This window comes from Pinus tabuliformis, chromosome X (genome assembly GCF_031772625.1).
Source record: "Pinus tabuliformis cultivar Carrire ecotype Pingquan chromosome X, CPIR1, whole genome shotgun sequence".
Classification (NCBI taxonomy): domain Eukaryota; kingdom Viridiplantae; phylum Streptophyta; class Pinopsida; order Pinales; family Pinaceae; genus Pinus; species Pinus tabuliformis.
The window spans coordinates 1,208,829,747-1,208,849,695 of record NC_142308.1 but is presented as its reverse complement, the minus strand read 5'-3'; the positions used below and the strand labels follow the sequence as shown (position 1 = coordinate 1,208,849,695).

At 35.4% G+C, this 19,949-nt stretch overlaps 2 protein-coding genes across 4 annotated transcripts; both read left to right on the top strand.

Annotated features, from left to right (window-relative positions):
- The first annotated feature begins 728 nt into the window (after positions 1–728).
- LOC149144309 (uncharacterized) lies at positions 729–1,613 on the top strand. Its single transcript, XM_089452122.1, has 4 exons — positions 729–761; positions 854–1,053; positions 1,183–1,385; positions 1,477–1,613. The coding sequence occupies exons 1-4, from the start codon at positions 729–731 to the stop codon at positions 1,611–1,613; spliced, it is 573 nt and encodes a 190-aa protein (XP_089308248.1).
- Positions 1,614–3,593: 1,980 nt separating this feature from the next.
- On the top strand, positions 3,594–6,007 carry LOC149144308 (uncharacterized). Of its 3 annotated transcripts, XM_089447867.1 has the most exons (3): positions 3,594–4,109; positions 4,193–4,225; positions 4,645–6,007. In XM_089447867.1, exons 1-3 carry the CDS (start codon positions 4,095–4,097, stop codon positions 5,662–5,664), a joined length of 1,068 nt encoding a protein of 355 aa, XP_089303993.1. In that variant the 5' UTR covers positions 3,594–4,094; the 3' UTR covers positions 5,665–6,007. The 3 variants fall into 3 exon arrangements, with proteins under 3 accessions (XP_089303993.1, XP_089303992.1, XP_089303994.1); XM_089447866.1 differs by lacking the exon at positions 3,594–4,109 and having other exon boundaries at positions 4,127–4,225; XM_089447868.1 differs by lacking the exon at positions 3,594–4,109 and having other exon boundaries at positions 4,168–4,225; positions 4,709–6,007.
- The last annotated feature ends 13,942 nt before the right edge of the window (positions 6,008–19,949 follow it).

Below are 19,949 nucleotides of genomic sequence, written 5' to 3'. Positions count from 1 at the left end.
TCTCTCTCTATATATATATATATATATATATAATTTTGATTTTAAGTTCACTATGTCAAACATGCATAAATATTTTATTTAATTTTTGGTGAATTCTTGATCACAGATATAGGTGTGCCTATGGTCCAAATCGTGTACAATCCAGCAATGTGGCTGAACCTGGATCCACAACTAAGAAACGTCTTCCACGTCACAGCATCAAAGTTGGTTGTCAGTGTCACTTTATTATGCGACGACTTGCTCTTAGACCAAATGATGTCGTTCTAATATATACAGCATGCAGACATATTGATGACAAAAATGTGGTTTGTCATGGAAATGAGGCAAATGACATGCCCAAGAAATTCAATTTTGCGCCGCATTTAACAGAGCATATACGAACTATTGTTGAAGATTTGGTTCGTGATGGTTTTAGTGCTACGATGATCTAGGAAAAATTTATCTTTGATTTAAGGTATGGATCTGGTGAGCTTTTCACAGGGGCACCTCGAGATTCTTTCATGACAAGAAAGGATGTGTCAAACATGTACAATAATATCAAGAGGCTAGAGTATGTGACGCATGAAAGTGATCCAATGAGTGTGGATTGTTGGGTTAGTGAGTGCCCAGAGAGCTTTTTCTTCTACCAACAACAAGATGTTGTTAAAAACATTCCTTTCATTATAGGCATACAAACTAAGTGGATGCTTTCAATGATGGTGAGATACTCACACAACAAAATGTTATCAATGGACTCCACTTTTAGCACTAACAAATATGGGGTAAACATATTTACCAAAACTTCTTTTATTCTACTTTATTTCAATGTCGTCCTCTTATATGCTTATAATCTTGTTTTCTTATTGTAATGCAGTATCAACTATACACCATAATGGATTTTGATGATCATCACAATGGGATTCCAGTGGCATGGGTAATATCATCACGGAATGGTACTCCTGATATTTGTAAATGGATGTCGCAATTATTTGCAAATGGGAAAAAGGAAAACCCAGATTGGCATGCCCGAGCTGTCATCACAGATGATGCAGCAGCGGAAATCGAGGCATTAAGGTGAACCAGTTTTTTCTTTTTAGAAGAGATAAAAAGCAATAATGTTCAAGGATATTCTCTTATAATGTTATATTATTTCAGGACTTGCACAAACTGTACACTATTGTTGTGTGTATGGCATGTCTGTAGAGCCTGGTTGAAAAATGTTGGAACGAAAGTCAGGGGAAAGGAAAGTAAAGTCCGTATCTTCCGTGCTCTGGGATTAATCATGCATTCGTGTGAAGATGATGCATCTGTGCAACATGAAATTCAAAGTTTCTTTGATGAATTCAAAGAAGAAACTGTGTTTTTGGATTATTTTGCAACCAATTGGTTAAACAACAACAAGCTATGTAAGTTTCCTAAGGTTGCATTTTATCAATTTATTTTGTAATTCACCATTTTCTATTGTTTTTTCGCATCTAATATATGTTTTTTTTCCAGATATGTGGGCAAAAGCATATAGGGACTTCCCACATTCCAACCAAGATACTAATAATGCTATCGAATCTTATCACCGGTATCTAAAGCAAAGGTACCTCTGTGAGAAGAATAATGCGTCCCATAGAAGGGTGGATTAGCTGTTGCACCTTTTATTAAAAAAGGTTGAGTTGTATTACATTCACATGCAACGTCTAAAAAATGCTGGTTTTGTCCGAGCTTCAAAAATTGAGCAACAAATAAATTTAAGTAAGTGCAAAGCAAAGAATATCCCAGATGAAGATTGTATGGCTGATGGAAACAAGGAAAGTGAGTATTTGGTTCGTAGCCAAACTACGGCAACTCGTGATACATGGTATCATGTCATCTATAAAGGGCAGAACCTACACTTTTGTAATTGCAAATGGGCCCTAAATGGCAATATTTGCAAGCATATTCTAAAAGTTGAGATGGTAGTGACTAGCAAGGTTTCAAGTGGCAATGAATTGCCTAATGTCTATAGGTCTATTACAGAAAGACCTGGATATTTACTTGATTTAAATGAATCGTTTGCAATGAGCCCAGAAATTGAAATGAACCTTCCAGCTTCTCCTTCCATTCAAGCATTGTAAGGCAAGATAGCGCCCTAACAATCGATGAGGAAATTAAACTTGTCATGTCATCAACTCATAAGATATTGAGGGGTTTATTACAAATAACACCCAAATCTTTGGAGCAGGCATATGCACTAAATCAATTGGTAAAAAATGTAAGCCAAGAGTACAGTAATAAGAAATTTGATGTTGTAACTCCATCCAAGGTCACTACCAAGAGGCGACATAGTTTCTTGAGCCCAACAAAAAAAGGGGGGCAAAGTGTTCCTGCGTTGAAATCAAGAAAATATGGACCACAGTTTCTAAAGGTTGGACAGTGTCGTGGAAGGAAAAGAAGCATGAATGAACAATTGGAGATTTCTTCTACAAAAGAAATCAATCTGGACCACACATCTAGAAGGGTACAAGGTTCTATTTTGCATAATACTGGTATGAAAATATTAATTGATGTACCATTTAATGTGAAATTCAAAATATCATTATCTTCATTGCCTTCAATGCGATTTCATAACAACGTGTTTTTTTCTTTTTTGTTACAGCTGAAGAATCCACATCTCATAATACTTCAAGTTGCCAAGTTCGTTTATTTCATGAGAATAATGTGGATCCAAATATGGGGGGTTCATTGATTCATTTTCCATTTGATTCACCACGTCCACCTCTCCCGTTTGATCATCGAACCCCCTGGTTGTTTCCACCAATGGCACCAAATTCATTCATTGGGCAACCTACTTCAACCCATAACATTTTGGTTCCACACCCTAGGGTGATGCCCCCTATTGTACAACCAGTCGGATTGTATTGCCGCTTGCACTCTATACAGGAAATAGCGGGTGAAGAGAACAATCAAAGTGCCAGCAATCAATGGCAAGATGACAAATATTCGAGGTAATGAGTATTCATGGATATAATATGGGCATAACCCTATAAAGGGATCTCCTAATCCAAGAACATGCTGTGTGCATGATGGGTTGAAAATGTTTTTGGATATGTACAACATTATCTAATTTCAATTTTGTATGGTTATTGTATTGAGCTATTGAAATCTTTTTGTTGAACTCAAAGCATATAAAATCTCAGTGTAAATGTTGGCTGAACTCTAACAAACTCCAGGAAAAGTTTTTGCTACTATAAGCTTGATACATCCTTTTTGGATAACAGTATAGTGTATTGTACATAAAGGCAGAATTGGAACTCTTATATATCAGGCTGGCTCATTATTGTAGATGTTATTTTGGCATGTTGCTTCAATACAAAATGAATTTCAATGAAAATTGGTGAAAATTGGTGTCTGGAAATGATTGAAAATTGTGGAGTTCGAACAGCAGCTTGCCCTCAAACTCTCTAAACTAGACATTTTTTTGCCAATTTCTGGTGTAACTTGTAAGGACCAAAATGGTGATGATTCCTTTTAGTTAGCTTTTGTAAGCCTTTACTGGTCAGCTTTTACAGGTTTTCTAAAAGCAATAATACCTGCTCGCTTGGTAGATTGATGTTCCACTTCAACCGTAGTTTCTGTTATGTTTACGTTAGATAGTCACTGTTCAGCTTTTGGAGATTATTTTAGTTTATTGGAAGTAACTGATTTTCTTTTATTAGAAGGATTAAGAAAAAAGAATCCTTATTGGGGTTTTGAGATGGACTGCATTTTGGTTTTGTAGCATTTTCTGTTAGGTTTAGATAAGAGGGGCTGGAAGGTTGTACTCTGCATCTAGAAATTTCTGTTGTTTGAGTGTGTCATGGGATCTCTGTTATTTGCTGTTACCTTTCAGAAAAATGCTTCGTTAAAGAATTTGCATCATTATGTTTGGGTTTATCTTTCTGGAATTCGTGCTTTTAATCGTTAATAGCATGTCTTAGCTTTATAAAATATATTCAATTCTAACTGAAAAAAAGTATTGACAATGCAGAAAATCAGTGGCAGATGCAACTGATGCAGCTAGAAGTGCGTCTGATATTGTGCTTACTGAGCCAGGGCTGAGTGTTATTATTAGTGTTGTTTTAACAAGTCGGGCAATCTTTCAGAGAATGAAGAATTACACGGTATGTAGCATGGTATTTTTGGTTTGCTTACGCACATGTTTACCTCTCACACGAGAACTAATAACTGGTCTGTATGCCCACAGATATATGCTGTGTCAATCACTATTCGTATTGTGGTAAGTACTAAGATATCTCTAGTTAATTCACAGCACGTGCAATTCTATGCTGTCAATGGCACACCTGTACATCTCTGCACGTCTTTTCCCATATGTTTATCATCTCATCATCTTCTGATTCCACTGATTACTCCTCCAACTTCCAAGTCAAGTCCTTCATCTCCAGATCTGATCTGCTGCCCGCACCAGTCATTGTGCCCTTTCCTCTGTCCCATGATTAATGTCCTTCCAGATCTTCTTCACTGAGCAATCAATCCAGTTCTGATAGGCCTTTCTACCCCCATTTTGTGATAGGCCTTTTCTACCCCCATTTTCTGATAGGATCTGATCCTCTCACTGTGTATGGGCATTGGGTTTTGAATTACAGTTTCTGTAATTGGTTTGGAGAGTGTCTGTTCATGGATTCAAAAATGTTTCAGTTGGACCAGATGGATCAATTTGGGCTTGAGCCTGCTGATATGGATACATTCAATATGACTGCAGTCAACCCTGAGGAATTGTTGCAGCTTGACTCTGCCTGCCCATCACTGTTTGGTGGGTTGATGCAGTTTGATTCTAACAACAAGCACAACAATTCAGACTCCTCCCCCTGTCAGTCTCCTGATGGTCCGGTATTCCCTGCATTTGAAGGGTTGAATTTTTGCAACAACCTGAGCATTAATACAAATTATGTGTTGCAGAGAGGCAATGCAGCAGGTTCATGTGACAGCATTAACGATACTGATACCAACAGCAACATCTCACCTGCAGGCTCTGAAGATCTCAGAAAGTCAAATAGCTGCAACAGCAGTGAAGCCACCCAAGACCACAAGAAAGTGGCCAATCTTGATCTTGATCTTGATATGCCAGCTGTTCATGCAACACCTGCCATGGCACAGGTGCAGCCCAGGTTCAATTACTTCCCAAGGTTGCAGGGCTCCATGAATACTGACCCTGCTTTTCATAATGAGGGGAATAATAACGGCATGGGAGCCATGAGGGAAATGATTTTCAGAGTGGCAGCCATGCAGCCAATTCAGATAGATCCTGAGAGCATCAAGCGCCCCAAGCGCAGGAACGTGAGAATATCCAAGGATCCTCAGAGCGTGGCTGCTCGGCATAGGAGGGAAAGAATCAGTGAGAGGATCAGAATTCTGCAGAGACTGGTCCCCGGTGGCACCAAGATGGACACTGCGTCCATGCTGGACGAAGCTGTTCACTATGTCAAGTTCTTGAAGAAGCAAGTGCAGGCTCTGGAACGAGCTCATCATGCCAAAGCTCCTGCATGCTGGACGTCCAACAGCTTCAGTCAGGGTGCCCTGATAAACCCTGCAAATATCTCAAATCTCAATTTCTCTGCATTCAATTCCATGACCAACCCTAACTTATCTAATGGCCTGCAGTTCAGTGCTGTAAATTCAAACACCATCATGCCTCTGGATCGCTCAGGCGTATCATAGAATTGAATGTTTGTTTAGGCAATAAGAGATGTGTTTAAAAATTACAAAAAATTATTGATGGCTTTGATATATTTATGTCAAACCTCAACTGTGATATCAAGCTTCACTGTAACTTGTATATTATGTATCAACATTATTAGATATGCATGTGATAACATTGAACGTACTGCTCTATTCCTCCATGGCAAGCAGTTGTTGTGGTTCCACCATTGAAATTTTCTCTTGGGTGGGTTCCTAGGTGCATGAATAAATCAGAGCCCGTTCTCCTCGTTTTCTACTTTGTAAGACATTACATTTGTTATTGAAATGGAAATGTCAAAAAAAATATGGAGATGCATCAATCTCTTCTTTTTTATAAAACTCTTGGCTCTGCGATATTTTTCAATTCAATTCCATTTGTACATTGGTATGCATTTAGTATCAGTTGGCTCACGGCCTTGGATGTACTGATACAACCTGAATCAACAACACATGGTTGTGGTTGCAATGTGGTATCTTTTTCAATAACACGAATTGAAATGAAATGTTGTCAAACAATTGAATTCGCTCTGGTTTATCGATGAAATGTAATCAAACAATTAAATTCGTTCTTGTTTATCGATAAAATAGGATCAAATAATTGAATTAGCTCTTTAAAATATTTTAAAATTCTACCCTCCATCATCCAAATAATATCCAAGTCACTCAAATGCTATCCATATCACTCACAATGAAGAATGGACATCTTCAATGGTATAGATTTACATGTGCATTTTTAGCTTTTTCGGTGGAAGTACTCTCGTATAAATGCCTTGGCATTTCTCTTTTGGCTTGCTATCTTTTTGAAACTTTACATAAATACATATCAATCACAGCGAGCCATCCGAACCCTCAGAAACCAGGAAGGCTAAGTTACATAGCCATATATCATGCTCTAAGTAATTTCCACTGAACAAACTTTAGCAGTCTGTGACATGTGGCAGCATCACACTAAAATGAATTCTAGGAACTGCATCATTTGTGTAAATTGGCTGCTTGTTTCTTACAAAAAAAAATGCTCAAGACTCGGTATCATGAAATATTCGGCACACTGGCATGAGAAGACATCGGTAAAGCTGCGAGTTTCATACTTTGGCATTATTGATTATCATTATACTTGTAAAATGAATCATTGAAATACTCGGCCATGGAAAGACTGGGTAACTTTGGTTTGTACATGGAGTGGAATAAATTTGAAGAGAAGGGTTACATTTATATTTTGATATTTAGTTTGTAGGAATAAATTTGAAGATAAAGGTTACATTTATATTTTGACATTTTAGTTTGATATTAATATGATAAATTAAATTGTTTTTAATATAAAAATGAAAAAAATTTGAAAAATTATCTATATTTTACACATTAAGTTTTTTATTAAATCAATTTTATACATTAGATTAGAACATATATATAGATTCACTAATATTATTAATCTATAGGAATGAAGGAGTTTAATAAGATTATTTACTATACCTTTTATAAAAATTATATGGAGCAACTTTAATTGGAACATTTGTTTATAGTATATATAGGAATCATATGGAGATAATTCAATATAATTATTTTTTTATCTGGTAGCTATTATTCTTCATATATAATGAAATTGTTTTACTGGACATGGAAGTTTGCACATTTATCAGTGGTCTACTTACAATAACTTCTACAACAATCATTTCAATCAAGAATGGATCCCTGTGTAATGAACTAGATTCAAATCTGGCATATACTTATGACAATGATAAGATCAATATTTCTGGTTTGGGAATTCGGTCCTTGAAAGTGAGTTCAATTTGAAGAAATAATATGGCACAAGTATGTTAAGAAATGTCAAGTTCTCATGTACAAATCATTGAAGCTTCAAATAATCATTAATGGCATGTCTGTGTAGTCCAATGTGTCGGTAAGTGAAAAGGCAGTGTTGAATGTGTGAATTGCATTAAGCTTACATCCTGATGCAGTTCATCACGAACTGGCATAATCAAGACGATAGCTATAGCTAGGGATTTTCATATACAAGCTTGAAGCATCTGTGAGTGGGAAAGTAACCAATCATCCAGAAGCATTAATTCAGTCTTCTAGCAAAGAAGAAATTTAGTAACACATTGTTCACCAGACAAAGTCTTATAATTATCTTACAACAGTAGGGTTATATGTATACTTGATAGGCATTGTTGATTCTGAGTGAAAAGACAAAGGACATAACAATAATAAGGATATCAGCAGTTGGGCCTTCATCATTTCACTATATCATTATTTTAGGATATATTCATGAAAGAATAAGGAGAGGGATGGGGTGCCCTATTTATTTCCTACTTAATGATACTTTATCTAGGTCAGTTGTGTCCTTTGGCCGTCAACTCTCGTTTATTGTCTTTATATGCAGGGAATGTAGATTTTTTAACATATTGAGCATTTGTTTTGGGAAACTTTAGTTCGGGATTCGAAGTGATATTGACCTGGGGACTATGGGGCAAAGATATGAATAAGTCATTATAGGTTGGCCTCTTATACTTGTTCATGACATTGATGATTGCATCAACTGTCCTACAGTTTTTATCTCCCCAAAAAGGAAATTAGAATAGGAATTTTACATTGCACTGTTGTAGCATGTGCAGTATTTCTTTTTCTTAATAGGTTGGATACACTTCTACGGGGGAAGATATAGTATAGGAAGTTTCCATCAGTCTCATATCTTGCATGCCTGTATCATACTGTGATATATTTTATGGCTTTAAGAATGTGATTCGCATGAACAGCTCATGGTGATATAAAAGTAGTTGGAAGAGATATGAGTTCTCCCATGTTGTATGAAACAAAATGTATATTATGTTGAGCTGATCCGTGTGTGCTTTGCAAGAAATTATACATTATTAACTGTAAAGCACTGTGATTCTTGTTGGCTTCTTCATTTACCAATTGTAGCTAGCTGTTTCTTGTCTGCCTGACATAAAGATACAAAATCTCTAAATTTTCTTTATAGACAATCTTTTAACCAATAGAAATTTACATGCTTGTCTTTATAATTGAAATTCATCGTACAAGGTTTCAAAGACTGGAAAAGCAGAGAGTTCTAATCTCTTTTCTGTTATGGTTTTCCACTTTAATGCTTTTGTGGCAGAATTGAGGAAGAGATTGCAAGGCAAACTGCTATTGTCAAAATGAGCGTCAAAGATACTGAAGAATATGAACAACAGAGGCAAGAGCTTATTGAAGCTCATGATAAAAGGAGAAAGGAGTTAAAATTAATACACTTACAAGAGGAAGTAACTTTTTAGAAGGAATTTGAGCAAGAAAGGCTTCAAATCTTGGAGAAGTATGCCAAGAGAAGGCAAGAGGCAGCACAAAGCATCAACTTGTAGTCAGAACAGAACCAACAATGGAACTAGATAAAATATATAATAGGGTGGTTTTGTCAAGATTTTCTAAAACCTCTGCAGGGCATACAACCATATGGAAATGTACAAAGGACATAAGCTGTTGACCCTCCTTCAGTTTTGAGAAGAATCTGTCTCATACAATAACTTGTGTTCTTTATTTATTAACTTTATTTATTAAGATTATGGCATCTTCAAAGGCATCATGGGCATGTAGGGCTTCATTGATATATGCATACATTGCATCATTCTAGGGCAAACCATGTACCTAAGAAAATTAACTTCATACTAGGTTAGAGTTTGTCATTATTATGCATCAATGTTCCTAGGAGGGTTTCATGGTATGGAATTCTTCATCTCACATTAGATTACGCATCAACTATTTTTGGCCTGTCATCATATAGATATGGATATAGCTAGGGTTTGCATCAGAAATGACTTATACTTCACCAATGTTGTGAAAAGCAACAAACCAGATGTAAATAACCTTCTTTTGTTACTTTCATTTATTCCCATGGCATCCATCCAGGTGGAAATCAACACTATTAAAGAGGTAGCATCTGAAACTTGAAATTAAAATTAAATTCATACGAAGCTACAATAATATTCGTTGAACCACTAGTAGGTTAAGAATAATTAGTTCACCTCAAATATAATGTACATAATTGGACACATGAATTCAGTTATAACATGATTGGACATCTAAGGTGAATGATATTACAAAACCAAAAAAAAGTACATTAACGAGTACTTTACTGAAAGAACCACGGTATGAGAATCCCAAGAAAAATGACAACCATGGTGTATACACATAGTCGAGACCTATATTGATGCTGATCAATGTTTGCCAGTGGAATGAACGATGATCCTGAATCATCTCTGGCACCTGCATCTACACTTGAGATTGCTCCAGCCATTAGATCAGTAGAGATTTTATGGATCTCCGCAACGTGCTTTATCGAAAAAGAATTAAATCGAGCACTCCAAATTTTTGCCTCTCTATAGAGGGGCTTCAAATTGTCTGCGCGAACATTGTAGATGCCTTCCATGTGATTACAGATTAAATCTAAGTTTGTCAGCACTGTTATGTTATTCACTCCATTGTGTTTTGCCTCTTTTAAACCTGCAACAAGTGTAATGTAGTATGCTTCGTTATTGGTTGTCTTTCCCTGCACTTCCCATATTCTATAAATCACATGATTTTTTGCCCCATTGTGAAGGACAATTTTTAAAGATGCTGGACCCGGATTGGGGTGGCATGATACTTCAATGCACAGTGTCCACTTTTCCACCATTCAGTGGGCTTAGAAGCACTGCATAGTGACAACAACAAAATAGATTCATGTTAGAATACTTTAACATGACAAAATATCCTGATTGAAATTGATTATTTTTATGCTACCTCAAGTCTGAATGCACATCCTTGAAAAATAACAGAAAATCAAATATCAGTGATAAGACTTTGGGCATATAGAACAAAATTTAACTCGAATGTGTTTAATTTTATATATGGATGGAGAAATCCTATGGGGCAGGAACTTGTCACTTTGTATGTTGGGATGAATGCATGTTAAATATAGAAATGCCAGTGTTCTTCACATAATGTAAAAGCAAGGAAGGTTTCTTAATGACCAAAGCCTGCATATATCAAAATAACCAGATATATCAGTACGTGACCTAAGGAATGTAATCTGAACTTGTTATATGCCAGATTTGGCCACAGAATGTTATAAGCCAAGGTCCAGGTTATGCCAGTACTCGCAAAAATTGTATAACCTCCTGGACAGAGATGACAAGTAGACATTTCACAAGATTCAAGCAGGGTGAACCTTAATGACAAATTTTATCATATTCCTTCAAACACAAAGGCCTACTCTGTTTTTATCCCTGAACAGAGAGTGGTGAATCGCCAAAAGGACCTGAGAATTGAGGACTTCTTGAACAGCTATTCTCAGAAGAAAATAAGGAAAATGCGGAAGAAGATCGCTGAGATTATTCCGAGGTTGCTTTACATGAATTTTGCAGCAAAAAGTGGTAGTGAGACGCTTCCAAAAGATGCCTTCGACATTACTGTGGAAGGCATGCTTAACAGAGCCATGAGCAACCGGTTCTGGACTCGAATTTGAAATTTTTAAATGTGGAAACTTGAAACTGGATTTCTGACTGTACATGAATACAAGAATGTAATTATTTTGCATCATATTCTTAAACTGCCTGAAGCAGTTGTACCAACAGTTTTCTGCGCCTTAGAAATACATTTCAGGGGTTTTGACAGAAAACCTAATGGACAGAAAATGGATGTAAACTTTCAAAACAATGGGGAAGGAAATTTTTATTTTTGAAATTTGTTTAATTCAATTTGTCTTTGAAAATAGATGTAAACTCGAAAAGAAAAAAAAGTTAATTGAATTTGTCTTTGAAAATAGATGTAAATCCGTATCGTTTATGCCAATGAACTAGCCTGAAACTGTAAAACGCCTGCCATAAAGGGATATCTTAAAAGCTGTAAAACGCTCGTTCTTCGTAAAAAAAAAATGTCAATTATGAGACCAGATGATATCAGAAAAGGAATTTCTCCATCATGTTGGGCAAGAAACTGTAAATCCGTATCCGTATACTGCATACCTTTAAAATTTATGTGAATGAACCAGCCTGCGAGGGGAAGCAGATTCCTCGGTTGAACAGAGCTTCAGATAGGCGGGTTGCAGAGCTTCGTGACAGGCAGGTTGCAGAGCTTCGCGAAGGCGGGTTGCAGAGTTTCGGCTGGGTCACGAATGTGTTTTGGCGTGCGTTATGGTTTTGGAGTGAGCTGTGTTTTGGGCCCAGGCTCTATAATTGGTGGGTCCCGCACCGGCTGCCGGAAAGGTGATAAAGGTGCCCGCCGGAGTTTTATGATGCGCCCCCATGACATACATAGCTGGCCAGCCTACATAGGGGCATTTAATACCCAATGTATGGCTGGTTAGCTCTTGCCATATATACACGGTTATAGAGTATTTAATACACCAATAATGGTGTCTGGTCATCTGACATCAGCAGTGAGTGCACCCATCTAAACGTCCCCTCTGGTCTCCTGCAAAGTATGTCCCTATTTCTGGTCCGTGCAAAAAATATACATCATGTGGCCATCCGCATAAACATCCATGGTGCGCATTCCAACCAATTTGAAATTTAAAATTTGAATTTTATTTTTCGCCCTCAATAAATGCTCAGCCAGCTAGGTTATTCAGGATGCGCTCCGCCATCTCAGAACAGAAGTCATTCCCGCCTCCCCTGTGAAGAAGTTGAAGGAATATGGGAAGTTCAAGCTATGAGGAATCGAACCCAAAAGCATGTTGTGGCCACCGTCCATTTGTGTCCATAGGTAGACATTGAAAGGAGGAATTGGTCTGTCATTGTTTGGATTAATTAACAATTTGTATAATTCTTTCATGATTTTGTTGTTGTGTTTTAGGTGTAGACTATATATAAGGAAAAATGGTTCGCGGAGGATTTACAGGTCTAGTAGGGTCTGCGAATCAAGACTTTGAGACGCGCATAACAACTTACGTTATCATAATTTGTATCATGGTTGCCAACGGTGGTTTGATGTTTGGCTACGATATTGGAATTCTAGGTAAGATTTGATGTGGGTTGGCTGCTTCTTCAATTTCTGCAAAGATTTCACTGTAACCTTTCTTTTAATTATTATTCTTTTTAATGAAAAAATTGACTGAAAATATCTTAAAATTTTCCGGTTGTGAGTTGTTTAAAAATTTGTTGCATATTTTCTTTCTTCGCTTTGCTTTGTTTTACCATTATGCAGTCCAATTTGTCTATAGCCATTTAAATTCACCGAGGAAGCACGCCAACACCAATGACACCATATACATCAAACAACGGAGTCCAACGATTATAATCGGTGAATACTGTCACCCTACCAGGTTAGGTCATTGTTTATTTCACTCTCTTTTAAGCCCTCATTTATGTGAAAATTTCAATTTACTCCATGCAAGAGGAGTGCATTATCCAACAACTTACAGAAGTGGCGACTCAATTTATGAGAGGTTAACAATATGCAACTTCAATTTTTTAGTTGCGGATTAACAAATGGATTTTGTGTGAAAACTGTGAATGTTATTTTTGGTTTTATCAGTTCCGGTCAACATATGGATTTTGGGTTAAAAATGTGAATGGTATTTTTGTTTTACAAAGTGATACATATGGATTTTGTGTTAAAAATGTGAATTCTATTTTTATTTTACAAAGTGACACATCGTTTTACAGAGTGATAAATCTTCCGTCATAGAAGTAAATGTGTGTTCCTAACCACTCACAAATTGTTCGTTGTTCCTTTAGTTTGGACGTAAAATCACAAGAAAATTAATAATTATTTTTGTAAGGCAATTTTATATTGATTTAGGAGAAAGAAGTACAATTAAGAAAAGACCTTAAAGGGAGAAACTAGAACCGATTAGGCCATAGGCACGAGAACAAGCTAAAACAAAAAATAATCCATAAAGCATATTAGTCACTAGAAGTAATGGATGCATGGTTGTCCATGGCAGATCTAGGAGGCGGTGGAGGGCGGATGTCGCAGTGGACGTGCCCTTCAAAGTGCGCCATTCAGGTCTCCAGCGTTTCAACTTTCTTTGAGAGCATATTCTGACCTCTCCACACCACAACTACATGCTCCCTGAGTTGACTCTAGAAGTAGTGAAGTCGTTCCAAGGTTGCCATCTGCAGCGCATGTTCTTCTCTTCGGATGCATTCAATAGCATACATTTGATTCATTATATTAACAATGAGGTCTTGATAGCTTTCCCCACAACATTGGTGGTGGACATGCCCTTCTTGAGCTTCAAGTGCTCCCGGGTCGCTTTTCACTCCACCTCGATGTCTACCACCTTGGCTCCTTTGTCTGCGACTGTTCTCCACATCCCCCTAACTCATTCCCTTCTTTCCACCTCTCCTAACACCTCCCCCTCGGAAGACCCCAAACCGTCCTCCACCTCGAGACTTGTTGGCACCTAGCCATAAGCTCCGAGTCGTTTTGTCACCACGGCGAGGCAGAGCCAAAACCAATGCTTGGGCAGGCAATTCCTTAGTAGCAAGAGGACCAAAGGAGGAAGCCTTCCACGATAGGGTCTTCATGGCAGCGGGGCGAGACAAGGAATTTCACAGAGCTTCCAGTGCCAAATTGAACCCCATTGGCCCACACTTGCACCAAACAAAAATTACCCATAACACAATCTACCAAATGTCACCGTCTTCCGAGCTTTCTTCGAGAAAATGGCGTCCTCTGGAGTTAAGCGGATTATTACCAAATTGGAACAAAAATTTGAAGAGCTTCCACTCGCAGAATTCGACAAACCAAACTCGGTAGCAGGCCCTCCTGGTTTTTTGTTGCGGATGAACAGGATGCCACGAGGGCGAGCCTATTTTCGCTGCACAAAGAATGAAGGGCGGTCCAATGACCACCACCACCCTATCCTAGTGCTACCTTGCCAATTAACCACTAGAGCCGACGTAGGGAATCTCCATACCCGAATACACCGAACACACCAGAGAACGCAGTGCCACAAGCAATGAAGCCCCCCTCTTCCCTACACGACACCCTCCCCAACACATAGCCAGAGCTCTCTGCTCACAAAAACCAGGTTTACTAGCTTGTTGTGCCTTTCTCACCACCATCCCATCACCTTCCTCCAGACGCGAATACAAACACAGAAGAAAATACCGGGGATCGCCAGCGCTCCGTTGTATTTCACCCCGCCACCCTTGACAACATTCTGATGAATGCTTGTCGCACACTTAACCACCCACTCCATTGTACCACTCCCCATGGCTATTAATGCCTGAAAGGATTTCAGGAGGTCCATACCCCCACCTCAAATATTTGGGTTTAGTCACGTGGTGACGTAACCACGTATTACCGGATCCACACCCCACTGGGGAAGAAAATTAATAAATTTTATTTGAAATTTAAATAATAATTATTTTTATATTATTCATTTAATATTAAATAGAGTAAATTGATTATATATAATCAAATATGATTATAAAATCGATTTAATAATATGAAATTCAAAAATAAATTTAATAATTATTAATTAAATTTTTATATAATTTTAGTTTTTAAACAAGAATATATTTGAAAATTATTATTTTTTTTATATATAAAAATTATTAAATATAATGATAATTTCGGAAATAAATCGATTTAATAATATGAAATTCAAAAATAAATTTAATAATTATTAATTAAATTTTTATATAATTTTAGTTTTTAAACAAGAATATATTTGAAAATTATTATTTTTTTTATATATAAAAATTATTAAATATAATGATAATTTCGGAAATTTAATTTTGAAAGAATATAACTAAAAGATTCATAACATTCATAAATATTGATCTAAACTTGTAACTTCCTTTATTTATTTTTAATAAAATTTAATTATTTTACTTTTATTATATTTATTTATTTTTTAATTAATTTTGAATTGATATTATTGCATTGGTTAATTAATATTTAAATAATGAAATTAATTGATAAAAAATTATTTGTTCATTTGATTTTTTAATTATTCTATTATTTAAACTATTATATTGAACATTAATATATAATAATTTTAAATATTTTATAATCATTTTAAACTATTAAAATAAACAAAACTTTTGTGTATATTTCCACAACCCGTAATCATGTTCATATAACTTTCTAAATATTTGTTATATTCACATTTAATGAACATTTTAACATCATAATGGACACCATTAAACTTTCAAACAACAAATACCCAATAACCGTTATCTAACCTTCTGAATATTTGTTATATGCACATTTAATGAACATTTTAACATTATAATGTACATCATTAAACTTTCATACAACAAATACCCAAAAACTTACATGAGCGTAAAAGTCTATTACAATATTAAAAGTTTAATGTAATATTTAATACCCTTATTAAAATTTAATGATGTATGTTTATTATGGTTTTTCGTTTATGTAAGCAAATTTAGACGATATTTCTAGAAGTGTTTTTTTTTTTTTTTTAGCTTTTTCAAATAATAAAATATATATTTCAATATTTTTTTAAGATGAAATTAATAATTTATTTATGAAAAATATTCCAGTTAAACTAAAAACTTTGTAATTAAAAAATGAATAAATATGGATAAAATATAAAAAAACTTATTAAATTATTAGTATTATTATCCATTTATCATATTTTGCATGGAAAATTCACTAGTTAAAATTGTAGTTTACTCTGTAATTTATATTGGATATAATATTTGTTTTATAGGATTTTATAAATATTTTAAATTAAAAAAAAAAAAAAAAAATTAAATGAAGGTAATTAATCTGAACTTAATTGAATTGTTAATTTGCATTGAGGATAATCATTGCTTATTATAAGAAGTGAATACATGTTGGTTTATTAATATTATTATTGAGAAAATTATATGTAAATTACAAATTTTGCATTTAATTTGAATATTTTTATTTATTTTGAAATTTATTTTATGCATACCTGTAAGGAAGAAGCCATCTACATTGATATGACACAAAATTGCCAACTTGTAAATATCATAAGATACAAAACCAAATCATCATCAATTTCTCTTCATAATAAATGATAAAAAAACCAAAGATGAAAATATTTCATAATAGAAAATTCAAATAGAAAATTTTCAGTTAATTTTATATATAAAACAAAATTAATAACACATCATATCTATTTTAGTGACAATAAATAGTTATGTGAGTCATTATACAAATTAATGTATATACAACTAAAGATTGAAATTTAGTTTACATTGAAATGTTATGTTTATCATTGTGAAAAATTACGGCATGGATACACACCTCAATATTGGATTAAAGTGCTATGTTAAACTTTGAGCAAATTAATATATAGAAACCTAAACATTGAAATAAATTAATTTCAATTCTTGTTTTTTAAACAATAATGAGAGAATTTGTATTAAGACAAAATTTGTGCCTAAATCAAAGTTGTAAATTGGGTGTTACAATTCATAGATTCCTCCAACTTTAAAAGTAGCTAAGCTCAAATGTATCAAAATTATCCCCTAAAGAGGAATATAACTAGCTTTAATGAAACCTAGGCCTTTGGAGATAAAAGCCTTTTGAAAAGAACACATCAAAAACTGAAATTTACAATACATGTTGGTTACTTGAGAATACAACATTTGATGATAATGTAATTGCTTAAATTGACTAGTTCATTTAGATCTAGAAAATCATTTACATTGGACTCCATAAAGAAATTTCGAGGTTTAAAATGAGCCTCCTAAGGAATATTACAAAATAATAGTGGAAATAATAAAGTAAGGTTGGATTACATTACGTTTCTTTTTCTATTTTTGTAAGAGAAGAGTCAATATGGTATCTTTGCATTGGTAGGTGAATGGTGGGAAAACCAATTATTGTAAAGGTATGAAGTTGCATGGTAACTTCTGGAGGGGGGACCTCCGCCCCCTCCTACTATATCATTCTCACTAAAAGTGGGGAAGGCATCAACGAAGGGACTTGAAAGAATTATAACTAGTGAGGAGGGATTGGTATAGGTACCAATCAAGCAACAACGAAAAATACGGAGTGAAACAACACAAATTTTGATGCAGGGAAAGGAAAAGTTGCAAAGAAATACCTTCTTCTTGCATAGTCAGGCCAAAACACGAGATGTAGACCTAAGTAAAAAATGATGCCAAAGGTGGTTTTAATGAATCCACAAACCCAAGCTCATAGGGACCACATGAAGACGTATGCATTAATATGAAAATTTATAGGGATCTAGCCCAATGAGAAACTTCTTCACACCTGGAATAATTACGTTTAGAAGCACAAAGGGGAACTTAGTTTTCACTTAGGGTCAAAAGGATTTTTCAGGACTGTATTTTCTAGCCTTCAATATAGGTATAGGATCTTTGTGTGGGGGCCTTATTTTCGGTCGTCGACAGGACTATATATGTGACACGTGAAGGAGAACTTCACCCCATAACAAGAAAAGTTTACCTTTATTCTAGTGTGGATCAAGATATATTTGTTACCCCTAGATTATTGGATCCATAAAACCATTGAAGCCACAGGTAACTTGCTGGGGCATTTTATGAAACTCTTAGAGGCAACCTAATATGGAAAATACACAACGTATACTAGGATCTATGCGGAAATGGATATTTCAGGAGCCCTTATAGAGGCTCTAACACTCGAATTCCAGGACGGGACCTGAACTCTGAGTATCAACTGCGGGCAGATCCTGTTCAGATGCCAACAATGCCATGAACTCAAACACCCCTTTAGAGACACCCTCTTAATTCCAATATAGAGCAAAAAAAGACATGTCTAGAGAGAGACGTGGAAGACTTCACAAAAGTGGGAACTAGGGGGAAGTAGGGAAGAAGCAATAACAAAGAAGATCAGGAGGAAAGATGGAATCTAATAATCACCACAAAGTTGTGACTGAGGAATCACATCAGGAGGAAATAAAGACTCATTATGAGTAGGAAGCTCAGGAAAAGGAACCAACAAAAAGTGGTCTCCCAACAAACGAAGATAATTTGAAAGCAACCGCTCAACCCTTCGTACTGGAAGGAGATCTAAACCCATCTCAACAGCCGGACGAGAACCTGGATATGACTCCAAGTAAGATAGGGACAGAAGACCCATATTTGAATGAAATAGTGGAGCACAAAGGATTGGATCTACCCCAATTGTTAGAACAATGGAAATCAAAAGCAGGAGCATTCGCTGGATGTATAATCTATTTTTTCATCCAACGAGTACCCATGTTACTTATTTTATTGGTCCCTACTACACAAAAAATTTGAAATACATGAAAAACGTGATTGCAATGATGTTTTTTCTTATATTTCACATTTTTCGTGTAGTAGGGTCCATTGAAAATATGCAACATTAGTACTCCTTGGATGAAAAATTAAATTCTACATCCAACGAGTTCTCCAGCTCAAAAAACCATAGGGAAATAAGTTGAAAATACGAGTTGGAAAAGTAGCTTTTTTTAACCCCAAAAATGGTGAAGCATCCCCCACCCTCCTTCAATTCATTAAATTTTATTTGATTATTTTCTCTTATATTCTTTTTGTAAGTTCAATTTTTTTATTTCCTCAAAATATCATCAAAACGAAGTACAACATCAATCTTGTCATAGATTAACCATTGTCCTCTATAGGTGGTTTCAATCTTCCTTATCAGAAACCGGGTATTTTTAACCACCTATGTGACAAGAAAGTATACAAACATTTTCAACTTATAAAACAATCCATTCTAGAGATGATAGTTGTCCTTACTATTATTTTATTCTATTAAAATGTAGCCTTGTAGTTATTGAAACACATATTTAAAGTCCTCATCTTATATGTATGCCTCTTTCTATGCATCACGAAGAAGGCATGCCTTTTTTATTTGTGATTACCTATGTGAATGTACTAGAAGGCCAACTTAGTGTGTATTAGTTCTATCAAGAAGAATCATATTTATATGATTTTCATTCATTCTTTGAAACAATTCAAATTCATTCATTCTCTTTAGTCTCTAGCTTGCAATTATTGTTTCTTCTTTGCAACTAGATTTTTGTGTGCATGTTATCCAACAATTTTATGTGGTATTAGAGCACAAGAAAAACTCATAAGGTGAAGCACATATTTTTCTTTGCATGAGACAAAGTATTTTAGCACTCATAGAGAATGGATAAGTCCCCATCAGTGATCCTCACAACATTCAATTGTTTTGAATGGAAACCAAAATTGGTCCTTCTACTTGTTGTCGTTGCAACCAACACCCTTCAAAATTGTACATACATCCAAATTTTGGAGCCTTCTTAGGATCTCTCTAGCTGTCGTTTTAAGTTGTTCATAGTCACT